This window comes from Ascaphus truei, chromosome 6, assembly GCF_040206685.1.
Source record: "Ascaphus truei isolate aAscTru1 chromosome 6, aAscTru1.hap1, whole genome shotgun sequence".
NCBI classification, from domain to species: Eukaryota; Metazoa; Chordata; class Amphibia; order Anura; family Ascaphidae; genus Ascaphus; species Ascaphus truei.
Genome location: NC_134488.1, coordinates 74,218,719 through 74,240,212, shown reverse-complemented (window position 1 = coordinate 74,240,212; position 21,494 = coordinate 74,218,719). Strand labels below are relative to the sequence as shown.

Here is a 21,494-nt window from a genome sequence, read left to right as displayed (position 1 = left end):
GCTGAACTGAAACTTATCAGGTTTAAAGTTCTCTACTTGAGAAACGTTTTGGCCGCCAGATCTTTCAGGGTCTGCGAGCCAGTAGGAAGCTGCATAGTCATTGGTTGTGGCTTCCTTTTAGTCGACCTCGGTGGCTGTCACGTACGGCACCCTGCGATCACGCGACCTGCATACGGGACAAGGATTAATACTCGCACTCGCAAGCGCTCCCACTTTTCACCTCCGCAAAGGTCCGTCAAATGAACAATATCTCCTCTACAGGACAAGGATTAATACACAACCCACAAGCTGCCCCACTCTTCACCTTCGCAAAGGTACCTCAAATGAGTTCTATCTCTCCTAGATCCGTCCCAATATGCAACCGCCACGAACAGCACACAAGTGAGCATGTGACTTAGATATGCAACCTGGGTTAATACACACGGCTACTCTAGCCAACTCACCTTTCTCCTCTGCAAGGTACCTCCAGTGAGTTAATATTAACCCCTCCCTCAATTGCAAATTATATCTATCCACTGACACCACCTGAGTTACAGTGGTTATGCAAATAAGAGATGTCAAATTAATATTTTCCAGGGCCCCAGGTCCATGTGTATTGTAGAAAAAACTATGCACTTTAACACACACAAATCAGTTGTAGCAAAATGTGTACGAAAACGTTAATACTCTCCCCAGAGCGTACAATAGTTCATTCAGAGCCCAAAGCATTACTTATTAAATGTTTTAATACTGCTGCGGCACAGTTTATTCGAGCATTTGCCCGTTCTGTGCCGCAGCAGTAGCCTGGCGCGCGCCCGAGTGTGACGGGCGCGCGCCGAAGCAGCGGAAGAGCGCCCTCCGATCGGGGCGCTCTCCCTACCGCTGCCGGGTCCGCCGGGTCCCCCGGAACCCCCTGCCGCTGTCCCGCGATCGCGGGACACCAGGGCTCCCTCGGGGAGCCCCTGGACACGCGTGCAGGGGGCGCACGCTCCCGATGACGCGTGACCGCGCGTCTATGACGCGCGGCACGCCGAGGGGCGGCCACTAGCAAGCCGGGAGATTTCCCGGCTTGCGGTACCGACCACACTTCAATAAAGTGTGTCGGTAGTGTACATATAAAAATACAGTGCTTAGGTTACAGAAAAGAGATTACAAGAAACATACAGTTACAATAAAATGCAGAACAGCTTCTTAAAATAAAATGATAAACATAAAAGAAAAACCTATACATTACCAAATGCCATAGATTTTCCCCAGATAGGCCACTGTTTTAGAATATGAGATCTACATGTTTTATCCAAAACACTCTTCTGGTAGGATCTGATTTTCATCATCTTTGCTCAGACTTAAATACAATTCTTTCCCATTGAATACAACCTAAACCCAGAACCCAGCCCCTGTCGTAAATCAACTGTGAGATTGACGGCTTTACCACAGAGTAAAACACCTCCCACCAAATGACGTTTAAACTCCTTTTCAATATCTAAATGTACTCATAACTTTCCTTAACTAACCCTTACACACCTGTGAGACACATCAATACATTCAGGCACTCATGGCGGGCGCGATAAGTGTAATTATTACCATCTTAATCCTAAATGTAAGAGATAAATTTGTATCTGTCTCTTAGTACCTGCTAGGCCTGACGTGTCTGTAATCATTATGTGCGACTTGGTTCTACGGATACACACATGTCATTTTTAGCATGTTCAGCAGACGTCACATGATATTCTCATTTTTAATAAAGTCACCCTTGGTTTGATGAAAAGTACAAATAAAAAAACGGGCGCTTACCTTTGGAATATTGATTCAGGGTGCAATACAATACCTATTAAAAACAATAAATGTGGTCTTTCACAGTGGAGTCTGTAAATCCCAGTGAGTCCCTCTGCTCAACCCCAGAGAGGGGTATCCGAACCCTTAATGTACATAGAAACAAAGGAAAATAGGGGGAGCAAAGGGTTAGAGGGAAACACACCTTCAACAACCGTTAATAACCTTCAGAGATGGACGTGAAATGAATAATAATAATGATTAAATACTCACACGGCCCTGTGTGAGTAAAAATACATAGGAGTATCTTACTGCTGAAACGTCTTCTTATCCCAGATAGTTGGTTATATTGGTAATAGAATGGGAATGAAGGGAGAAATATAAAATGGTAATAACCAGTTGATACTTACACGGCCATGTGTAAGCCCTATCCTTGAAAGGTTTCTGTAGGGTGCCTCTGGTATACCTGTCCAAGATTATTCCAGGGGTTCGACTCCCACATCTGCTGGCAGGCAGGATGTTGAATGGGGGTTCCCCTTCACTATCCTCACACCATTTTGGACATTGGAGGCTTCCGTAGTTAGTGGAAGCAAGTTGCAGTCACAGCCGCGCCAGAAGTTCCCATCTCTTCTGACTCCGGACGCGGAAGATAGTGCAACTGAGAGGCGGCTTGCCGACACAGCAACGGGAGCATAACGGGGATTTGTTATTTTTCATGTGAGTGATATCTTTTGTATTTTTAATGTTTAAATAAATCTACATTCCTTTTAATACTATCACTGACCCCTGGCTGTTACCTTACCTCACCCACCCCCGTTGGCTGAACCGGGGAGGGAAGACTAAAAGCGTGAGGATAGTGAAGGGGAACCCCCATTCAACACCCTGCCTGCCAGCAGATGTGGGAGTCGTACCCCTGGAATAATCTTGGACGGGTATACCAGAGGCACCCTACAGAAACCTTTCAAGGATAGGGCTTACACATGGCCGTGTAAGTATCATATGGTTATTACCATTTTATATTTCTCCCTTCATTCCCATTCTATTCCCAATATAACCAACTATCTGGGATAAGAAGACGTTTCAGCAGTAAGATACTCCTATGTATTTTTACTCACACAGGGCCGTGTGAGTATTTAATCATTATTATTATTCATTTCACGTCCATCTCTGAAGGTTATTAATGGTTGTTGAAGGTGTGTTTCCCTCTAACCCTTTGCTCCCCCTATTTTCCTTTGACCCTTGGTTTGATACCTTCTGTAGCCACACCTCTTGAACCTTGCACAACCATCTAGCGAACGTCTTTGAAGCTCAGCTGTAAAAAGACCATGTTTATAAACTTGTCACAGGCGCCACATTTTATTCCCGCGTCTGGCAACACAACCACCCTTATCTTGCGAATATATCCGTTTGTACCACTAGGTCTTCATAAGGTGATAACATACCATAAAAGCTCTCTTTGTACTTTTCTCACCCAACTTCAATCAAGCCCTTTTGAAGCTCCCACAGATTCATGGCAAATCAGAAACCCCAAATATTGTATTTTAACTTCAAATGGTAGCTCATTAGCCCATTAAGCACCAGAGGGATTAAAATACCTAATATCTCATGATATCATCATGACAGCGGCCATGGTGTTTCCTCCGTGTGGAGCACCATATTTGTCGTCTCACACCGTCACAAAAAACGACAAACTCCTCGGGAACCGCAGGATCACTGAATGTTGAGGGACCACAGAGCAGCTCAATATCGGGCAGGATTGCTGCTTTGAAGAAAGCAGTAATTCGTATAAGCCAGCAGTCTCCTTGCTTGCTCAAAGTGTATGTCAGGTACTCCGTTTTCACTCCTCGTGCAGTCTCTGCTTGACGCAGCATCCTGAAATCAGCTGCTTTCAAATCGTCATGAGACTGTGCTGTTTATTACAGACGTAGCAGCACTTACTGTTTTCGTTGCCACAGCGTCGCAGCTGCCACATCCCCCAGCGCATTGTTTTTGCCGAGTTTCGGTTGCGCCACCGAAAACAGTAACTGCTACATCTGTATATGCAGAGTAAAAAAACATGTACTACGTTTCGTGGGGATACGGACACACCTGAGGAAGGAAGGTTGTATACCCCCCGAAACGTAGTGCTTGTTTCTGGTGTGCATATGATATAATAAACAGTGGTTTGGGCATATTTGGACTGTCTTGCTGCAACTTTGAATTTCTATATCATGAGTATTTAAAGAAAGATGCCCAGAATAGCGGTTGACTTGAATTTTACTCAGTCACTTTCTCTATGTGATGATGTTTGAGTACTTTGCAACTTTAATTAATAGTACAGTTTAAAGCGGCAATCCAAGTCAGTGAATGTTTTGCACATTTTTTTTCCTCTCCAAATATATAGCATTGAAGCAGAGGGTCTTCAGAGCTGAACCCTGTTAATTTCAGCTTCGGGGGCCACTGCTTCTGGAGATACTTACCTCCGAAGTAGGTGCCGGTAGCGGCTCTCCTTGGTTGTCGGGGATCACGTAATTGCAGCTGTTTAAACATCTTGCACCCTGTAGTCCAATAGGAAGCAGTGATGTCATCAGTACGGCTTTCTATTGGCCCATGTGATGTGGGAGCTTTAAACTATAACCCTGCTTGCTCAGCCAGAGCAGCTACCAGCACCTACTTCAAGGTAAGTATCTCCGGGAGCAGGGGATGCCCGGAGCTGAAATGAATGGGCTTCAGCTCCGTAGATCCCCTTCTTCTATGCTATAAGAAATTAAAATATTTTGGGGGGAAAATTGCCATCTTGGATTGACCCTTTAACTGTTAAACAAAATGCATTGACACATGAACCTGTGGAAACATCTATCTATACTTGCAACTTTTTAGTGGCATTTTTTTCTATGGCAATCCATTGTGTAGTTTTACTGTTGTTGGTGTGACATATTTGGTATGTACTGTAAGATACGGCTACAACTGACTTTAACATGAAGAGATTTTAGATGATAGCAAGGATCTTCATATAACACTGCCCTTGTCATAAAATATTATCTCATGATTCCCAATTCCTATGATGCATTTGATAATGAATTCAGTTAATATGGGGCTTACATGATGCTCATTGCTACATGTATTTAAGTGCCTCTTCTTCCCACCACTATGCAGGAAAACCTACGATCCATTGAGGTTCGGAACAAAGCAAAAGCAGGGATGGCCAAGAAGCAGGAAATGTTGGATAAAGAGGCGGTGATTGCAAAAGGTGGAGATGTAACAAAGTTTGTGATCCATCAGAAAAGACTCCAAGAGTTTGAAAGAAAGAAGCTGTAAGTTCCGACTGCTCATACACTTGCAAGTCTACATTCGTTTAGCAGATATTTAGTACAAACAAGAAAATCATGCTTAGCACCATTATTGTATAATTTGTAGCTTGTTCCAAATAGCTCTGCTACTAACTCATTCATTTGTCTGCATAGCATTGAGTATTATATTTGGGTAGGACAGTAATTTAAATTATAATTTGGTTTTGGAGACAAGGTTAAGCTTGTATTACACATATTTAGTTACACCCGATTAAAAAGACATAACCTGCTATTCGAGTGCCCAATTGTTATGTTGCAAATGGGCCAACATTGTTGCCAAGCAAAATGTATCCAAATTGTATCCATGTCCCGTCGCCATCTTGGGTATCGTTGCTCTGACCTGGGGCGCTCTGAGTGTTTCCAAAATAGCGGGATACAGCTTGTGTTATTTGTTTTTTAAGTTTTCCAGCCATTGTTGGATATTTTGGCTGCCAGACGAGCCCCAAAAATTTGGAGTTCGTATTAGGAAAAAGCCTTCTTGATCTAGTTGCTGTGTGAGAGTCTCAGGAGCTCCCTCGCTAGCCGACCATCCCCTGCAACGTCACCGGAAGTCTCCTTAATGCCATTTTTAATTAGTTTTAAAGCATCCATTGATTTCTGTAGCAGGTTTTAGCCCAAGGAGTGCAAGATCTTTGCAACACTTTCCTGTTTGTGATAATTTGTTGACAATATTCCCAGCAGTTTCAGCTGCAAACTGTAACACATGATAATGTTACTTTAGTAGTATAAGGATACATTGTAGCTGGTGAGTTATACTGACTGAAGGATTGATTTAAAACTAAAAGGCGGCCATTCTGTTAGTCACGCAATAAGGATTTTTACAGATTTATGACAGGAGCACCCAACGATTGCCAGTTTTGGTAAGATTGAAGAATTATACATTGTCACATATGCAAATAAGAAACAAAAAAGGGAAGGGGGGGGGGGTGTAGTAATGCTTCTTTAAGAGCAGCTCATTTATCCACCTCAATTTCAGAGTAACAAAACTGTCAAGCAGTTTTACAGTTTCTAATAACATTTTCTACAGATGTCTAATACAAATGTGTATTTCTCATGATTTGCCACTACTTGTAGCCACTTTTGCATGCTTCAACATTGGGTGATAATTTGTATACCGTCTCATCACTAATATTTTTATATAGACAATTTGAAGAGAAACAGAAAATAAGGAAACAAGACATTATCAGTCGGATTTTGCAAGAGGAAGCTAGCCAAGAAAAACTAAAAAAACACGCCTCCTCCTTAGAAATACGCAGGAGCTGGGAACCCACCAAACTTAGAGCCAAAACACTTCAGTACATAGAGTCAACTACCTTTACAGACCCAGAAGAAGACCAGGAGCTGAAGGTAAGTAAGACCAAGTGTTATTCCAGAGTCAAAAAGCTAATTGTGTAAGGGCTAAAACAGCTTGTTGTAGAATTGTTGATGTTGCATTCTCTTTTAGGGTGTGCGTTTATACTGTAAGTAACCTAATATTCTTGGGCTATAAAGAGTAAATCTGATAACATACAGTATTAACACTCTGTATGCATCTAAAATGTTTGTGATGGTTGAGGTGGAACATGAGGAAGCATGTACCTTGAATTGTAATTAAACTAAATTCACATCATTAGGAACAATGTCATCTTTGTGTTTGTTCGCCTGTCGCTTTCTTTGTGTGATGTTGCATGGAAACAGAATCATATTTATTAAGCTTTCGTTTTTACACTAGTTTGGGCGGTTGTTTCAGGGATTGTGACCTCACCTTTCAGAAGTACACTCGGCTAATTTCCTATTTAACACCAATGTATGCAGTTTTTCCGTGGTCTGTTCAACCACATTTGCAAACAAAAATGAAATGCTGCGGGGCTGCACATTTTACATATTATCCACAGTTTTATGAAATGTGAATAGCATGTCAAAAATACTTCAGAGTTGATTATAGTACATAGCTAGCCACCCTGTCCCTTCTCAATTACCCATCAAAATGTATGTGAACGTTTGGAAGGTGCAGTGTCTCCACACACCAAAGGGAGCTATTGGAAGTGACATGTTTAAGGGGCTATCTCTAGGTGTTTGCTGCATTTGATAAGCCAAAGCATTTTCTTTTTCAAATGTTGGTCCTTTTGTTAGAATTAAACACTGTAACCTGAAACTTGGGATGTGTTCCATTTCTTATATTTTGTCACTGTTGTTGCTGAGTATTAAACAGGGTAGGCTCTGCCCCATGCACAGGAAAATGCCTTCACTTTTCCTTCCTTCTTCACATTTGGTCCTCAGACAGGAGGGGGCATGTACAATTATGATAACATAATCATTAGGGAAAATGTCAGACAGGCCAAGAATGGAGGAAACAGTTGTTTATGAATTAGTGAACGTTTGCCTGAGGAATCCGCTTTCATTGTATGTATGCTTACAATCTAAGTGGTAATTAGGGAGAACTTACAGAGACAGTAGGTGGGTGTTCTGGTAAGTGAGTCTGCAAAGGGGCAAAGTCAGTGCAGATGAGATGTATAGTATCAGCCAGCAGAGCTGCCCATATGCTTCGTTAAAGAGGTGTTTTAAGATTGGTCTTAAAAATGAAGAGAGAAGGTGCTAGTCGGATCCATTGTGCGTTGTTTACATAATGTCAGCTATATACTGTAGGTTTGCCCTTTTAAGGATCAATCTAGTTTGTTAAGAGGAATTTTGCTTGGATCATTTTACAGAAGCGGTGGCGCTCACCTTCACCTTTGTCAGCTGATGAAGACATGAGCACCACAGGGGAGCAGTCTTCTGACGTGGTGCAGCAACTCACGCATGATGCTGATGAAGAGGAAAATGATACTCTTGCTCAGCCAGAGTTTTTAGGATTGTGGAATCAAGACTATAAACTCTACAAGGTACAGAATGTTATGTATATCTTTTTATATATATACGTAGGTTATGGGTAGTGTGAAGAAGCAACTATCCTGGCCACCTAGGTTGTTTCGAAACCGAGGTGGCCAGGAGACCTAAATAGGGGGCTGAAAGTGACAGGAAGGATACACACTGAGAGATAGAGAAAGATGCAAAAAAAGGACAGCATAGAGCTGTGTTTTTTAAAAGGGGTTCCTAGGAACTCTTGGGTTGCCTGGGCACCCCTAGAGTGGTCCCTGCAATTTTCAGCTCATTTGAAAATTGTACCAAATACAGAAAAATGTACAATGCATGTGATCTCAGACGCGCTATTAGAGAGGGTTGGGGTTCCTTACCATGCATCTGATCTCAGACGCGCTATTAGAGAGGGTTGGGGTTCCTTACAATGCATCTGATCTCAGACGCGCTATTAGAGAGGGTTGGGGTTCCTTACAATGCATCTGATCTCAGACGCGCTATTAGAGAGGGTTGGGGTTCCTTACAATGCATCTGATCTCAGGCGTGCTATTAGAGAGGGTTGGGGTTCCTTACAATGCATCTGATCTTAGACGCGCTATTAGAGATGGTTGGGGTTCCTTACAATGCATCTGATCTCAGACGCGCTATTAGAGAGGGTTGTGGTTCCTTAGAATTTCACAATATAATTATACGGTTCCTTAACAAAAAAGTTTAATAAACACTGGCATAGAGTGTCAAAAGGAGATAGGTGAAATTGACAAATAGATATAATTCAGTTTTCCTGCATAAACAGCCCAGTTAATACAGTACATTGCACTATGTAGAATCCATGTTTTACATAGGATCTTTTGGGACCTAACCCTCAAACATTGGTTTCCTTGCTTTGTGCATTGAATACAGAATGGGGGTTCACTAAGGCAAAACATTTTCTTTTGGGGGAGCCCAGTTTAAAAAGATTGGTAAGCACTGGTTATAGATTGGAGGACTGGCCTAAGGTAATGGTTCCCAACTCCAGGGCTCAAGGCTCCTTAACGGACCAGGTATTAAGAACATCTGTGCTTGAGCAGAGGTTCAGTCATATGTTTCTATCCCTTCTTGCTCTAAGAGGTGCTTTTTCATTTTAACTTTAAAAAAAAAATGTAATTAAGAAATGTTTAAACTAATATTCTTTAGGAAGTTGCAGAATGGAAGAAATACAATCTCCTCATTTCTACACTAATACTCAAATGGTAATAGTCAGTGGTCGACAAATCACCAAAAAATCTACTCGCCGAACAAAAAAATCTACTCGCCACCTAGTACCACACGTGTGCTGCTTGGGCAAATAGGAGCTCGCCACGATGTTAAATCCACTCGCCCGGGGCGTGCAAATGTATAGGTTTGTCGAACACTGGTAATAGTTATACGTTATATTGTTCACAGATTGTTTTATGCAAAAGCACTGAAGCAGCCCTAAAAATATTGTGTAATAATATTAATATTTTTGTACTGTATGTAGCACTGATGGCGTTTGCAGACCTGCACATAGAATGTTGCAGGTACAAGGAGTCACTGCCCCGTAGAGTTTACAATATAATTCCGGTGGCTGAGGCCCAGGGAGATAAAGTGACTTGTCCAAGGTTACAAGGAGAGCTGACACTATGATTTAAACTGGGCTCAACTGCTTCAAAGGCAGTGACATTACCAGTGAGCTGCTCCTTCAGCCCATCGTGCATCTTTTGTGAGTCCCATTTTGGATTAGTGACCTGAATTGTGCTCCCTTCATCATATTAACCCGCACTTTTTATGTAGCTGGTCCAGTTGTTGTGTTTGTCTAAATACACATTCAGCAAGAGAAAGGGAAAATAAGAGAAGGATGCATGGAGCTGTGTGAAGTAACTAAGGCTTAGTGTAGGGGTGGCCATACCCAGTCAAAGGCCACCAACAGGTCACGGTTTCAGGATATCCCTCCTTCAGCATAGGTGGTGCAGTCTTTGACGAAGCCACTGATTGCGCCACCTGTGCTGGAGCAGGGATATCCTGAAAACCTGACCTGTTGCTGGACCTTGAGGACTGGAGTTGGCCGCCAGTGACTTAGTGCCCACTGTTCTGAACTGTCACGTATTATTAATGCATGTACAGATGGAGCAGACGGTATTACCCACATTAACATAAGTCAACGCACCAAATAACGTGTTAAATATCACGTGTGTTATCTCCTTAACTAGTGTTTTCAAAAGCACCACTGCTCAATAACTCTGCAGCGTTAACACAACGCATTGCATTCATGGGTGCAATAATGTCTGCTACATTTGTATGTGAAGAAAGTGGAAGAGAAAAGAAGACGGAATGATAACGCAATGTTTCCATTTATTAATCTGATTTTTAGCATAAGAGTGAATTCCATAAAACGTCTCATGTACTCAGACAGCAGGAATGTGAAGTAATGCTCAGAAACATTTATATATGCATAGCTCTCTGCAACCTGGTTGCTTATTTTGATTACTCATTTTCTAGACTATATTAGTTGGATGCCTGAAGATGAATCTGAAGATGCCTATGTTAATCTAGAGATATATTCTCAAAACCGCATATTTTCAGCATAGGCCTATCAGACATGTGTCATTTATGTGGGAGTTATTCATAATGCAGTAATGTAACACACACATCTTTCATTTACTGTACTTGAGTAGGATAGCACTGTTAGCACTATCACACTTTAATGAATAATCCCTGTGTTTTAAATACTCCTCAGATTCTTTATATATTCCATATTGCCCATCTTTCAACATTATCATGTAAGTGCTTAACTAGAGAATTTGGAATTACCCAGTATACCGAGGCTGCTAACAGGTAGTGCACACACTTTATGGCAACTTGATTGAAGAGAGACCCAGCAATGATTAATGAAACAATAAGCCTCCGGTATTGAAAACAGGGAGTTGGGTAATAGTAAGCCAGATAGAGGTACAGGGGGACACCTCCCTAAGGGGCGCCCCCAAGTAAATCACAGCCCGGCACTAACCGCCTCAATAATCTCCCTGAAATACCGCGTGGAGGTTAGGAGTACTCACGAAAAAGCCGTCCCTGTTGGTGCAGGGAATTCTGCAGCGGCTTCCTCCTCTGGTGTAGCTGGCGTCAGCGTGCTCCTCCGGAAATGATGACACAGGAAGAAGGGGGTAGGATGGTCCGTGGTTCACAGCAACTTCAGCAGCCAACGCATGGATGTCTAAAAAAACTTTATTGATCGCTAGCAGCAAACATCAGGCAACCACTCTAACAAGTCCATAGCCTGGACGAAACATGTTAGAGTGGTTGCCTGATGTTTGCTGCTAGCGATCAATAAAGTTTTTTTAGACATCCATGCGTTGGCTGCTGAAGTTGCTGTGAACCACGGACCATCCTACCCCCTTCTTTAAGTGCTTAACTAGCTGATTGTGTTTTCAGGTGAAAAAGCAGGTTTAGGAAGCCCTGAATATGCCTCTACGCATTGGATCCTCACGCACAAACAATGACCCTGCTTTCTGCTCTCAGTGCATTAACTGCAAAGGCATATATCACAATGTTTGTTGGTTTGTTTGATTTGAAGAATTGAACCTGGCAGTCAGATAAGCTGTTGATTTCAGAATGACCTCATGTGGAAATATGTCAGTTCAAGAAAACCACACACACGATTTTTTGTAACCCTCATCTTTAGGTCTGTAAACGTTAACAGGGCCGTATGTACTAAGCAGTGCTACTCCATAAGACACCTTCCACCACATTCAAGTGAATGGGGCTTTATGGTGTCTTCCGGTATGGAAGGGGGCTTATGAAGTAACACCGCTTAGTAAACATGGTCCATTAATTTGAATGAGCCATAAGGTGTCTGCCAGCACCAATGGTGTCCTGCAGAGTAGTAATTATTTGTCAATATGACCCTTATACTAAGTTCTTATACATCTAAATTACTGGACCACAATTTTGTAAGTTTACTTTGTATCAAAAACACCTATAGGTGTTTTAGAAAATCACCTAAAAGGCATTTACCAGTTTGATCAGAATAGCTAAAAAGGTTCCTATATTTGAGCTAATAACATACATGATATTAATATTTTGCTTTTGCTTTATAAATTCATGTGTTTTTTTTGTAGCTGCCAAAAGAGGAAATTGATTCGAAACCACTGGGAGGCAGTAAAATGGAAAAGGCGATTTTGGCTGAGAAACTGAGGAAGCTTCGTAGTGGAAACATTGAAAAGCAAGTGGTCTCAGGACATGAGTTCAAGGGATGTCCTTTTTATAGTAAACCAAACCTCATACATTTTAAGGTTAGTGTACAGACATTGCCATGAAAGATCTTATACCATTTCAAAGAAATCTGGAGAATGAAACAATTAGATTAGCCCATATTTAATAAGTGGTGCTACCTCTCAAGAAAAATGCCAGACACCCTCTGGCCTATTTAAGTGAATGGCCTCTAAGATGTCTTATAGCACTGGAAGGTGTTTTATGGAATAATACCACTTACTAAATATAGGCCAATGTGTTTCTGTTGTCAACTGGACTCTCTCTGATATGTAAAAGCAGACCAAACAAAGCCCAGGAATCCGAAATGCTTCCAGGTTCATACATTTGCTCCATAGATAAGTTCAGAAAGTCAGCATACATTAGTTTTATTTGAAGACTATTCTGTACAAGCCTTAAATACTCAATACTCCAGTGGAATAGTAACTCCTTTTTGGTGGGACCGGGCCTTATTCATTTAGCTGCAATAGTGCCGATCTCAGCCAAATTGTGGGGGAGATGCCATTGTATACCTTGCAATCTACAGCTTACTGTCTCTTTATTTAAATTTCAGGACCTTGATGTAGGTAAAACATACAAGAAAAAAGTAACTTTGACCAATGCATCCTATACCATTAACTTTTGCAAGCTGGTGGGAGTCAGTGACCATCTGAAGGATTTCATCATCATTCAGTAAGCTAAAGAGACATCAATACCTCCTTTACCTCAAATGAATCCAAATACTATTCTGTTTCCAATTCCACTTTCCCTTTTCATCCAGATCAAATACTTTATTATAAAATCCTCTAGGTATGCAAGGGAAATATTATTGTGAAAACAGAGATGAACGCATGAAAGATGCAAATTTCCCTCAATACTTTATACAAAACATTTAGGGCCACATCCGCTGAGCTCAATTAAATCAGGGTTCAAAACGGCACGTGACCTAAATCAGTAGATAACATTTATTTTACCTACGGAGGCAAGGATTCCAGGGAGGCAGGCGGTCCCCGGTGCTGAAATTAACGCAGCTCAGCTTCAAGTGAATTATCATGAACTCATTGCTATCTGCTCAATAATGGTTTCTCTATATGTTACGTAGAAGAGTAGGAATGAATTGTGTTGTGTTACAGTTCAGTCAAACAGACAAAGATTATTCCCACATAACCCAGAGCTGTGTGTTTGCATTATGAAGAAATCATTGGTACTAATATTAGAAAAACAAAAGTTGGAGATTTCAGAAAACTCTGCAAACTCTAGTTTATCTGAAGTCTGGAAAATGTTTAAATAAGGGGGAGCAACATGGCACAATGAAGGCGCCTTTATGAAGTGATAGTCAGGGACAGATTTTAGTGCATATGGTCGCTGATTCAGTAGTAATCTGTATTTAATTACACATGTGAGATTTAAACTATTACCGACATCCCTACTGATGAATCTCTCTTCCATTCCCAATCCCAATATTACCAGCGTAACTACATTTTATTATGAGAGTTTAGCTAAGCCCTGGTTCCCTAAATGCCATTTGTTTGTTCCAATACAGGATTATGAGAACCAGTTTGTTCTGTAATAACATTTATACAAACGTCCCTGTCCTGTAGCTTAACTGTGCATTATAAACACTTAGCAATCCCTAAAAAGTCTAAGAAATAACATAGTATTATTGTGATGCTACAGATGTAGCGAGATTAACTATTTGCGCTGCTCGGGGAAGCCGCAGAATCCTGACCGTGGGAAATCTATATGTGTGGGATCCCAATCAGAGGAACAACCCCCCGCAGGCAGTCACAGATTTTACTGTCCCCGTTTTGCTCTCGACACTGCTCCAGGGACAGTGAGTCTAGCTACATCTGTACTTCGGTATCCTTATGAATAATTAATTCTGATGGCCAGTGTTAATATTCACTGCATCATTGTGTAACATAAGTAATGTTTCTAGATTTTATGCTAGAAGCAGCTGATATTGTTTTCCCCCAAACCCCATGCTATTTATGTTTTTGTATTACCTGGGGAAGTCATGTGTAAAAACCACACAGTAGTTGCGACAAAATGCATAAAAGGAGATCAATTTAGAAACCAATAGCCTTTCATATATGACCACATTAATAAAACTCTCAGTTTTCAAGTCACATAGCTTTATAAGCAATTGTGCTATGTACGGAAATTAACAGTTTTCAAACCTCATGTGACATTGAAGGCTCCATGATGGCAATAGAATGATACATTTCATGGGCTGGTGAAATGAACATGTCACATTACAGTAGCTGATTTCCGTAGTACGTGAGAACTTTCACTTTATAGCTCACTGCCCTCACTTGGAATGCAAAGATGTTCTCTGAATGCCAATGATGCTTCACCGGAACAGTGAGACATATCTCACCATAATCCAGCACCACTTTCCATGATAATTGTAACTCTGTAACAGATGTTTGATATGAGTTTGCAGATCAAGAAGCTTTGAGGTAAATCCTTTTTTTGCTAAGACGTGCACTCCACAATTCAAAGAGCTTGCCTATCTATAATCTTTTTTTTTTTTTTTTACTTTTCAACGTTATATTAGAATTAAAAAAAAAATTCTGTTTTAAAACAGTTTTCCCTTTTTTGTGTTTGTCTCCAGCAAACACAAAGCATGCTCTGAATAAGTGTATCAAGTTGACGCAATTTAATTCATAATATGAATCCAAAATTTTCATGTGCATTGGCCAAATGATTTTCTTACATGTGATCTCTTGAGCAAAGAAGTTACCACAACCTCAGATGTGTCAGAGTTACAGTAAATAACGCAAGACTAAGAAAAACAGCACCATTTACAGATGCAGATTTTGATGTACACCATTATGATTTCTGAAACAACACCTCCTTAGATGCTCCAGAAAGCACTCGCTATATTGGTAATGTGATAAAGCACTTGGATAAATTAATGCTTTTAGCACTAGAGATGCGTGAAACTGTGAAGATCCGTTTTTTGGAATTTCCCTAGCTTTCACATTCAAAATCTGTTCCGCGGTGTAAAATCCCTTGGTGGATTGTTCCAGTTTCAATCCGTGCGGATGAATCAAAAACCGCCATTGGATATAATCTTCTGATGGATTTTACCCATCCAATCCGTGGATTCCGCAAACCGCTGGTGGATTTTAAGACTCCAATCCGTGGATTGCTGATTAAAAAAGAAATAGTCCGAAAAAGACGAATTGCCCTTTTTGAAATTGATTCGCTGAAATCCGCGGACCAAAGGAATCGGCCACTCCGCAGCGGATCCAAATCAGCCCCAAAAATTTGCCCTTCTCTACTTCGCACCAACTCAACATCGTAATGCCCATTTGCAATCCTTGATGCATATTCCTCTATTTAGATACATGAATTCCTACAAATGTATACAGACATTTTGGCACGCTGGTTATCTTATATTATTAATGCCAGCAAACCAATGCAGATCAATCATACTGCCACAGTGCTGCACAAAGATGTGGGGAAAAGATTAGAAAGAAACAATTGTATAGCAAGATAAATAATTATTAGATAGACATACCTATGATAAATCTGCATCACTTATTGTAATGTTAGTGGTGTTAGTGGGTCATAAAAGGACCCGCAAATTAGGTTATCGATTGAGTTTATTGGTGTAAGTGCGTTATTTAATAAAATGTAAAAAAAAACTTGAAGGACCCCCAAAATTGAAGAAAACATTATATTGTAGAAACTGCGTAAATAACAAATGCTGGAAGCGTTTTTTTTTTTTTTGCACTTGTGCTCATGCAGTGCGCTTGTGGTCTATATTCAGTGCCAATTGTTTTTCAGCCAAATGCAATGACTTAATTACAGTGCTTTGTAGCAAAATTGTTATGAAGCAAAATCCGGACTAATGCTTCTGCAACCAGGATCCTTTGTCACAAATAGTGCTCTATTCTGTGCAGGGACTGTAGTATTGGGCTTGTTGTTCCCAGCCTTAGGCCAAGAATATACTGTGTCTTAGCCAAAAAGCTGAGAAGTAACAAAGCTTCATTAGGTAAAATGATTTCTCCTGCACTGCTATTTTTCACTCTTTTAGGAGAAGTGAACATAATATGGGTTTAGACATTCTGCTTATTAAACCGTGTTAGTGCCAATTGGAGCACTGTTGACCACAAACTCCAATTGACTTCAATGGGGTCTGTCCCAATCTGCAATCTTAATTTCATGAATAATCCCTTTATGTGAAGTAAAAATATTCAAATCAAGTTAATCCTGTGCACGTACATTTACAATTATTAATACTGTATTGATTTTCACAGATTTGATCCACCTGGCCAAATGTCTGCTGGAATGTCATGTGAAATGATAGTTATATTTAAACCAATGGTAAGTGACCAGCTACAGTACTGTACATTATATAATTATATAATAATAATTATATATAGTCTATATAGTAATTCTATATAGTCCCAAGCGTACATTTTTGCTCAAATATCTCCATTGACTTTAATTGGAATTTTTGTCTTAAAACGGCTACATCGAACAATATAGAATATGGCCCCTTGTGTGAAGAGTGTACCATGGAAAGTTAATTTCTTCAGGAATTTGTATTTTATTTAAAAATATATACTTTCAATCTACGTACATTGTAAATTAAAGCATGGACTGTAGGTTGAGACTAGTCAAATGCATATTTTAAGGCTATTGATCTCATTTCCACACTGTTGAGATACCCTGTTAATTCCAAGGAGCTGAGCATATATTTACTTATTAATGTAATTACTTATTTTTCATACATGGCTTAATATTCTGTTACATTTTCAGCTATCAACAAATAATTATAATTTTAATACCATTGGCATCTCATTCTTAATAAAGAAAGGACACAATCTTTCATAATCAAACAAAGCAATGCAGTGAATGGGGTAATCTATTCCTGGGGTTTCCAATCTGTTAACACACATATTCCCAGGTAGCTCAAACTCCTACATCAACCACATCATGAATATATATTTATGTCAATTTGATGTAGCATTGGGCACCCCTGTCTTCTGTTTCCAATCTGTTTCCAATCTGTTCTCAGAGAACATTTTAAAGTCAGCTTTGTCATGTAACTTCCCTAATTCCGTTGCATTTTTCAGATAAATGAAGATCTTGAAGGAGAAGTGATGTTTTTGGCCCAGACTGGTTCATTTTCTATTCCTCTGAAATGTACAACCAAGAAATGTGAGGTAAGGCAAACATGGGAAAAGATCACTACTTACTGTACATGGGGGTTCCCCTTCCTCATACAAGTAAAGTAAACTGAATGGAGTACCATATACAAACTTAACCAGAGTGATTGGTTACCATAAGCAGTGACAATGGTATTTTTTCCTTCCAGTTGGCACTAGACAAAGAGTACATTGACTTTGGTACTCATGTGGTTGGTGAGACAGTATTACAGACCATCACCCTGACAAACTTGGGGGCTCTTGGAACAAGATTCCATATCCAGACATCAACGGAGGCGAATCAAACACAGAAGACAACGCATCAGACATCTTTGGAACAAATGGTAAGTCTGAGATTGTTTGTATTTACATAAACATTTGCAATATGGGTCTGACATGGCTAAACTGTTCCTCTGAACCATTTTGCTAATGCAAGTGACAAAAGAAGTAGCAGTTCACTGTGACAAAATTGCTAAAATATTGAAATTATTCAGCAGTACATTTTATGAACATTAAAAAACATACAAATTTACATGGCCATATATTTACTAAGCTGTGTGGGAAGGTGTCTTATGGCGTTTCAGAGCTTAGTGAATATGGCCCGCAATGCCTTATACCTTGACACAACATCTTACCTACTGTAATATGTTATTATCAGTGATGTGCTGAACTACAGAAGGTATACACATCTGTACTTCTCTTTATACACAACATCATTATCATTATACCTGTGGGTAGTCATTTCTAATTTTGTTAGATGAATAAAATAAACATGGACATGTACAACTGCATAAAATAATATGTAATTATGTATGAATGCTTAGACATCTCCAACTTCAGCTCGACATTTATCCGAATATAAAGGCACTGACAGCGCACCCGGATCGACAAACCAAGACAATATTGAAATAGACATGTCATACCAAACTGAAGCTGCTAGTGAAGAGACAAGTACCCAGGGCACAAAAACAGAAGAAACAAGGAGCAGCAAAATTAAAATCGATGCAACCATAGGTATACTCCTATTCAGGCTTGTAAATATAAATAAACAAGGGACTGTCATTTATGATTGTATTGTGTTTCGTAATATGTGGTTAAAATGGTCAAGCAAAGTGTGTGTAATTAAGTAATAATCCCCGAAGAACAGGGCATTACTTGCCAATAATGCCCTGGCTGGAAGAGTTGAAGGCCAGTAATGCCCTGTTCTGGGGGGATTATTACTATTATAGGCTAAATGTAGGCTTATTTCATAAATAATAGACACTTTTGTATAGTTAAATAGATTTTTTTATTAAAATAAAATGGTAAATACATGAAACCACCTCTATATATGCTTACACTGCAGATATCTATATCCACACACTGCCGCCCCCTCTGTGTACACACACACACACACACACAGCAGCTCAACACACACAAACTGCTGCTACACACACACACACACAACAGCACACCACACACAACACAGCACCTCTACACACACAGCAGCTCTACACACACAAGCACACACACCCACACACACACACACACTGGAGCTCTAGACACACCACACAGCACATCTACACACACACACAACACAGCACCTCTACACACACAACACAGCAGCTCTACACACACAAACTCTGCTGCTACACACACATGCTACACCCATAAACACTGCTGCTGACACTGACACACACACAGTAACTCTATACACACACAAACAGCTGCTACACATAGAACAGCACAACACACACACACACACACTGCAGCCACAATCAAAAATGCAGCCACTTACTAAACTTTGCACTCTCCCCCCCCCACCTCTCCACTCAACACAGCACCTCTACACACACACACCCCCACACACACACACAACACTGCACCTCTATGCACAACACAGCACATCTACACACACAACATACACACACATACACACAACAGTGCACCTCTATACACAGCACCTCTACACACAACACAGCACCTCTACACACACACAAACTGCTGCTACACACACATGCTACACCCATAAACACTGCTGCTGACACTGACACACACACACTGGAGCTCTATACTCACACACAGCACCTCTACACAGATATACAACACAACAGCACACACACACAGCTACTGACACACTCACACACAAACTGCAGCCACAAAGAAACTGCAGACAGCCACTTACTTATTTGCAGACTCCCCCCCCCCCCCCGCCCCCCAAATCAACTGAATCTGCTCAGAAAATAAATCTGTCAGCTCGGGAGGGGGAGGAGTCAACCCATGGCTGATACGTCCTGACCAATCCCTTGCCCTGTCTCAGAGCTGTTACTTCATTCAGACGAATCCCCTGCCCTGTCTCAGCTGTTCTGAAAGCTGATTGGCTGGAAATAAACACATTGAAAACTACACATTGCAAGCTACTTAAATTCCGGGCATTACTGATTGGATAATGCCTGGAATTTTAACCAATCAGAGAGCAGGGTTTTCAATAATGCCCGGAATTTTACTGCTTTAGCCTATAATGCAGTATACGGCTAACTAATAGCTACAGTGTTAAAGTCGCGGTCTTCGTATTACTTGATATTTTTGGGGAGGCGATAAGGGGATCATTTAGGTAATATAGCTGCGGAGTCCCGCTTGCTCCAGTGGCCAGTAGAAATCTGCGACATCAGGTGATGACTATTGGTGACTCAACTGCCATATTTGTAGTTTTTTGTGTCTTACACTGACACTAAAAAATGAAATATCTTTGGAACCAAGGGTTCATGTAGAATTAAAAAAAAGGAAAAAATGGGGACTGTTGCTTTACGATAAGGGAAAGTCAAATTTATTTCTGGGAAACTAAGATATGATAAGAACAACAGTACAGCTACTGGAATGTGCACACCAAATCTCAGCAGTGATTTTCCTGCACCATAAGCCATGTATATAATCACTTCACCATGAATAATAATTTTAATAGTGAAAGATATATTAAACCGTAATGATAACGGATGATTTTCTTTGTCCAGCCAGCTATTTTGATCCATATGTTATATCTAATCTAGATCATATTGGTGAAGAACATTCTACATCTATGGGAGACGCAGTGAATACAGATAAAGACCTACAAAGTTACTTTGAAGATGAGCTGGTAGAAATCAATCTGGGCGAGGTAAGAGGAGTCTACAGATAACAAGAGTTTATGTGGGTAGGCATGAATGGCTTTGTCTAAAGTTGTCTCTAATTTCAGATCACAGAAGGTGAAATAGGACCTTTTAACTCTGTGAAAATTCCCCTAATTTTCACTCCAAAAATTCCAGGAAAAGTACATGTATTGTTTGAGATTACCTTTGACAACCCCAGTTGCAACGCAGTAAGTATCACACGTAACAGGCTAAAAAGTTTGACATTCCAGACTTTATGGAGGAGGGGGGGGGGGTCGTCGGGCCTTCCTTCAGTCAGGCAGCTGGAGGAGTGGGCTGTCTGTCTGGGGGAGTGAGGGAGGTTAGAGGAGCAGGCTGCCTGTCTGAGGGAGCAGCACTTTAGAAGAGGGGGCCATCTGTCTGGAGGAGTGGGGGGAGGGGCTTTCCTGGTCATCCTTCCAGAGATTCAGGAGAAGGTCGGATGCCCCTATTTTCCAGGTGAGTGAGAGAAGGGGACATGACATTTGTAGGGGCGGGAGGGTGTTCCTAGGCCTGCCATTGGTGAACCGGGAGAGGGGCTGGCCATTTGCAATTTTTTAATTAATGTTATTTAAAAGCATTTATAACAATTAGTCAATAATAGTAATAATCCCCTCATTACCTATCCATTAGTGCCTGTTTTGCTTGGCTACTTCAACTTCTCCACCCTGGGCGTTAATGTCCAGTTAATACACTGTCCTGAGGGTATTTTTACTTAATTAAAATAATTGCAGGCCCGCTCGAGTACTGAGGTTATCCAAGATCTTGGTCGAATGACACAGCTCAAATGCAAAATATATATTTTTTTGTGCCATTCTGATATTAGTAAAAATATGTTGCCTTGTGTTTTACTGCATTATATCCTCTTGTATTAATTTATCTACATTATGGCCAACATAAATGAGTTCTGAGTTTGTAGAAATATCTGTTAATATTACTTTTGTAACTTGAGCCAAACAATACAGACCTCAGAAATGTCGACATTTTTTCCAGCTTTTGGTTGCAATAAATATTCAATTGTTTGGCTT

General features: G+C 40.6%; 1 protein-coding gene across 1 annotated transcript in view; it reads left to right on the top strand.

Annotated features, from left to right (window-relative positions):
- The window catches only part of CFAP74 (cilia and flagella associated protein 74), a 91,010-nt gene that overhangs the window by 15,571 nt on the left and 53,945 nt on the right, over positions 1-21,494 (top strand). Inside the window, exons 10-20 of the mRNA XM_075604840.1 lie at positions 4,888-5,045; positions 6,224-6,428; positions 7,769-7,942; positions 12,029-12,202; positions 12,733-12,851; positions 16,430-16,496; positions 17,252-17,341; positions 17,494-17,667; positions 18,148-18,337; positions 20,350-20,456; positions 20,535-20,657. Of these exons, the coding sequence (XP_075460955.1) occupies positions 4,888-5,045; positions 6,224-6,428; positions 7,769-7,942; positions 12,029-12,202; positions 12,733-12,851; positions 16,430-16,496; positions 17,252-17,341; positions 17,494-17,667; positions 18,148-18,337; positions 20,350-20,456; positions 20,535-20,657 (1,581 nt within the window). The remainder of the gene's footprint in view (positions 1-4,887; positions 5,046-6,223; positions 6,429-7,768; positions 7,943-12,028; positions 12,203-12,732; positions 12,852-16,429; positions 16,497-17,251; positions 17,342-17,493; positions 17,668-18,147; positions 18,338-20,349; positions 20,457-20,534; positions 20,658-21,494) is intronic.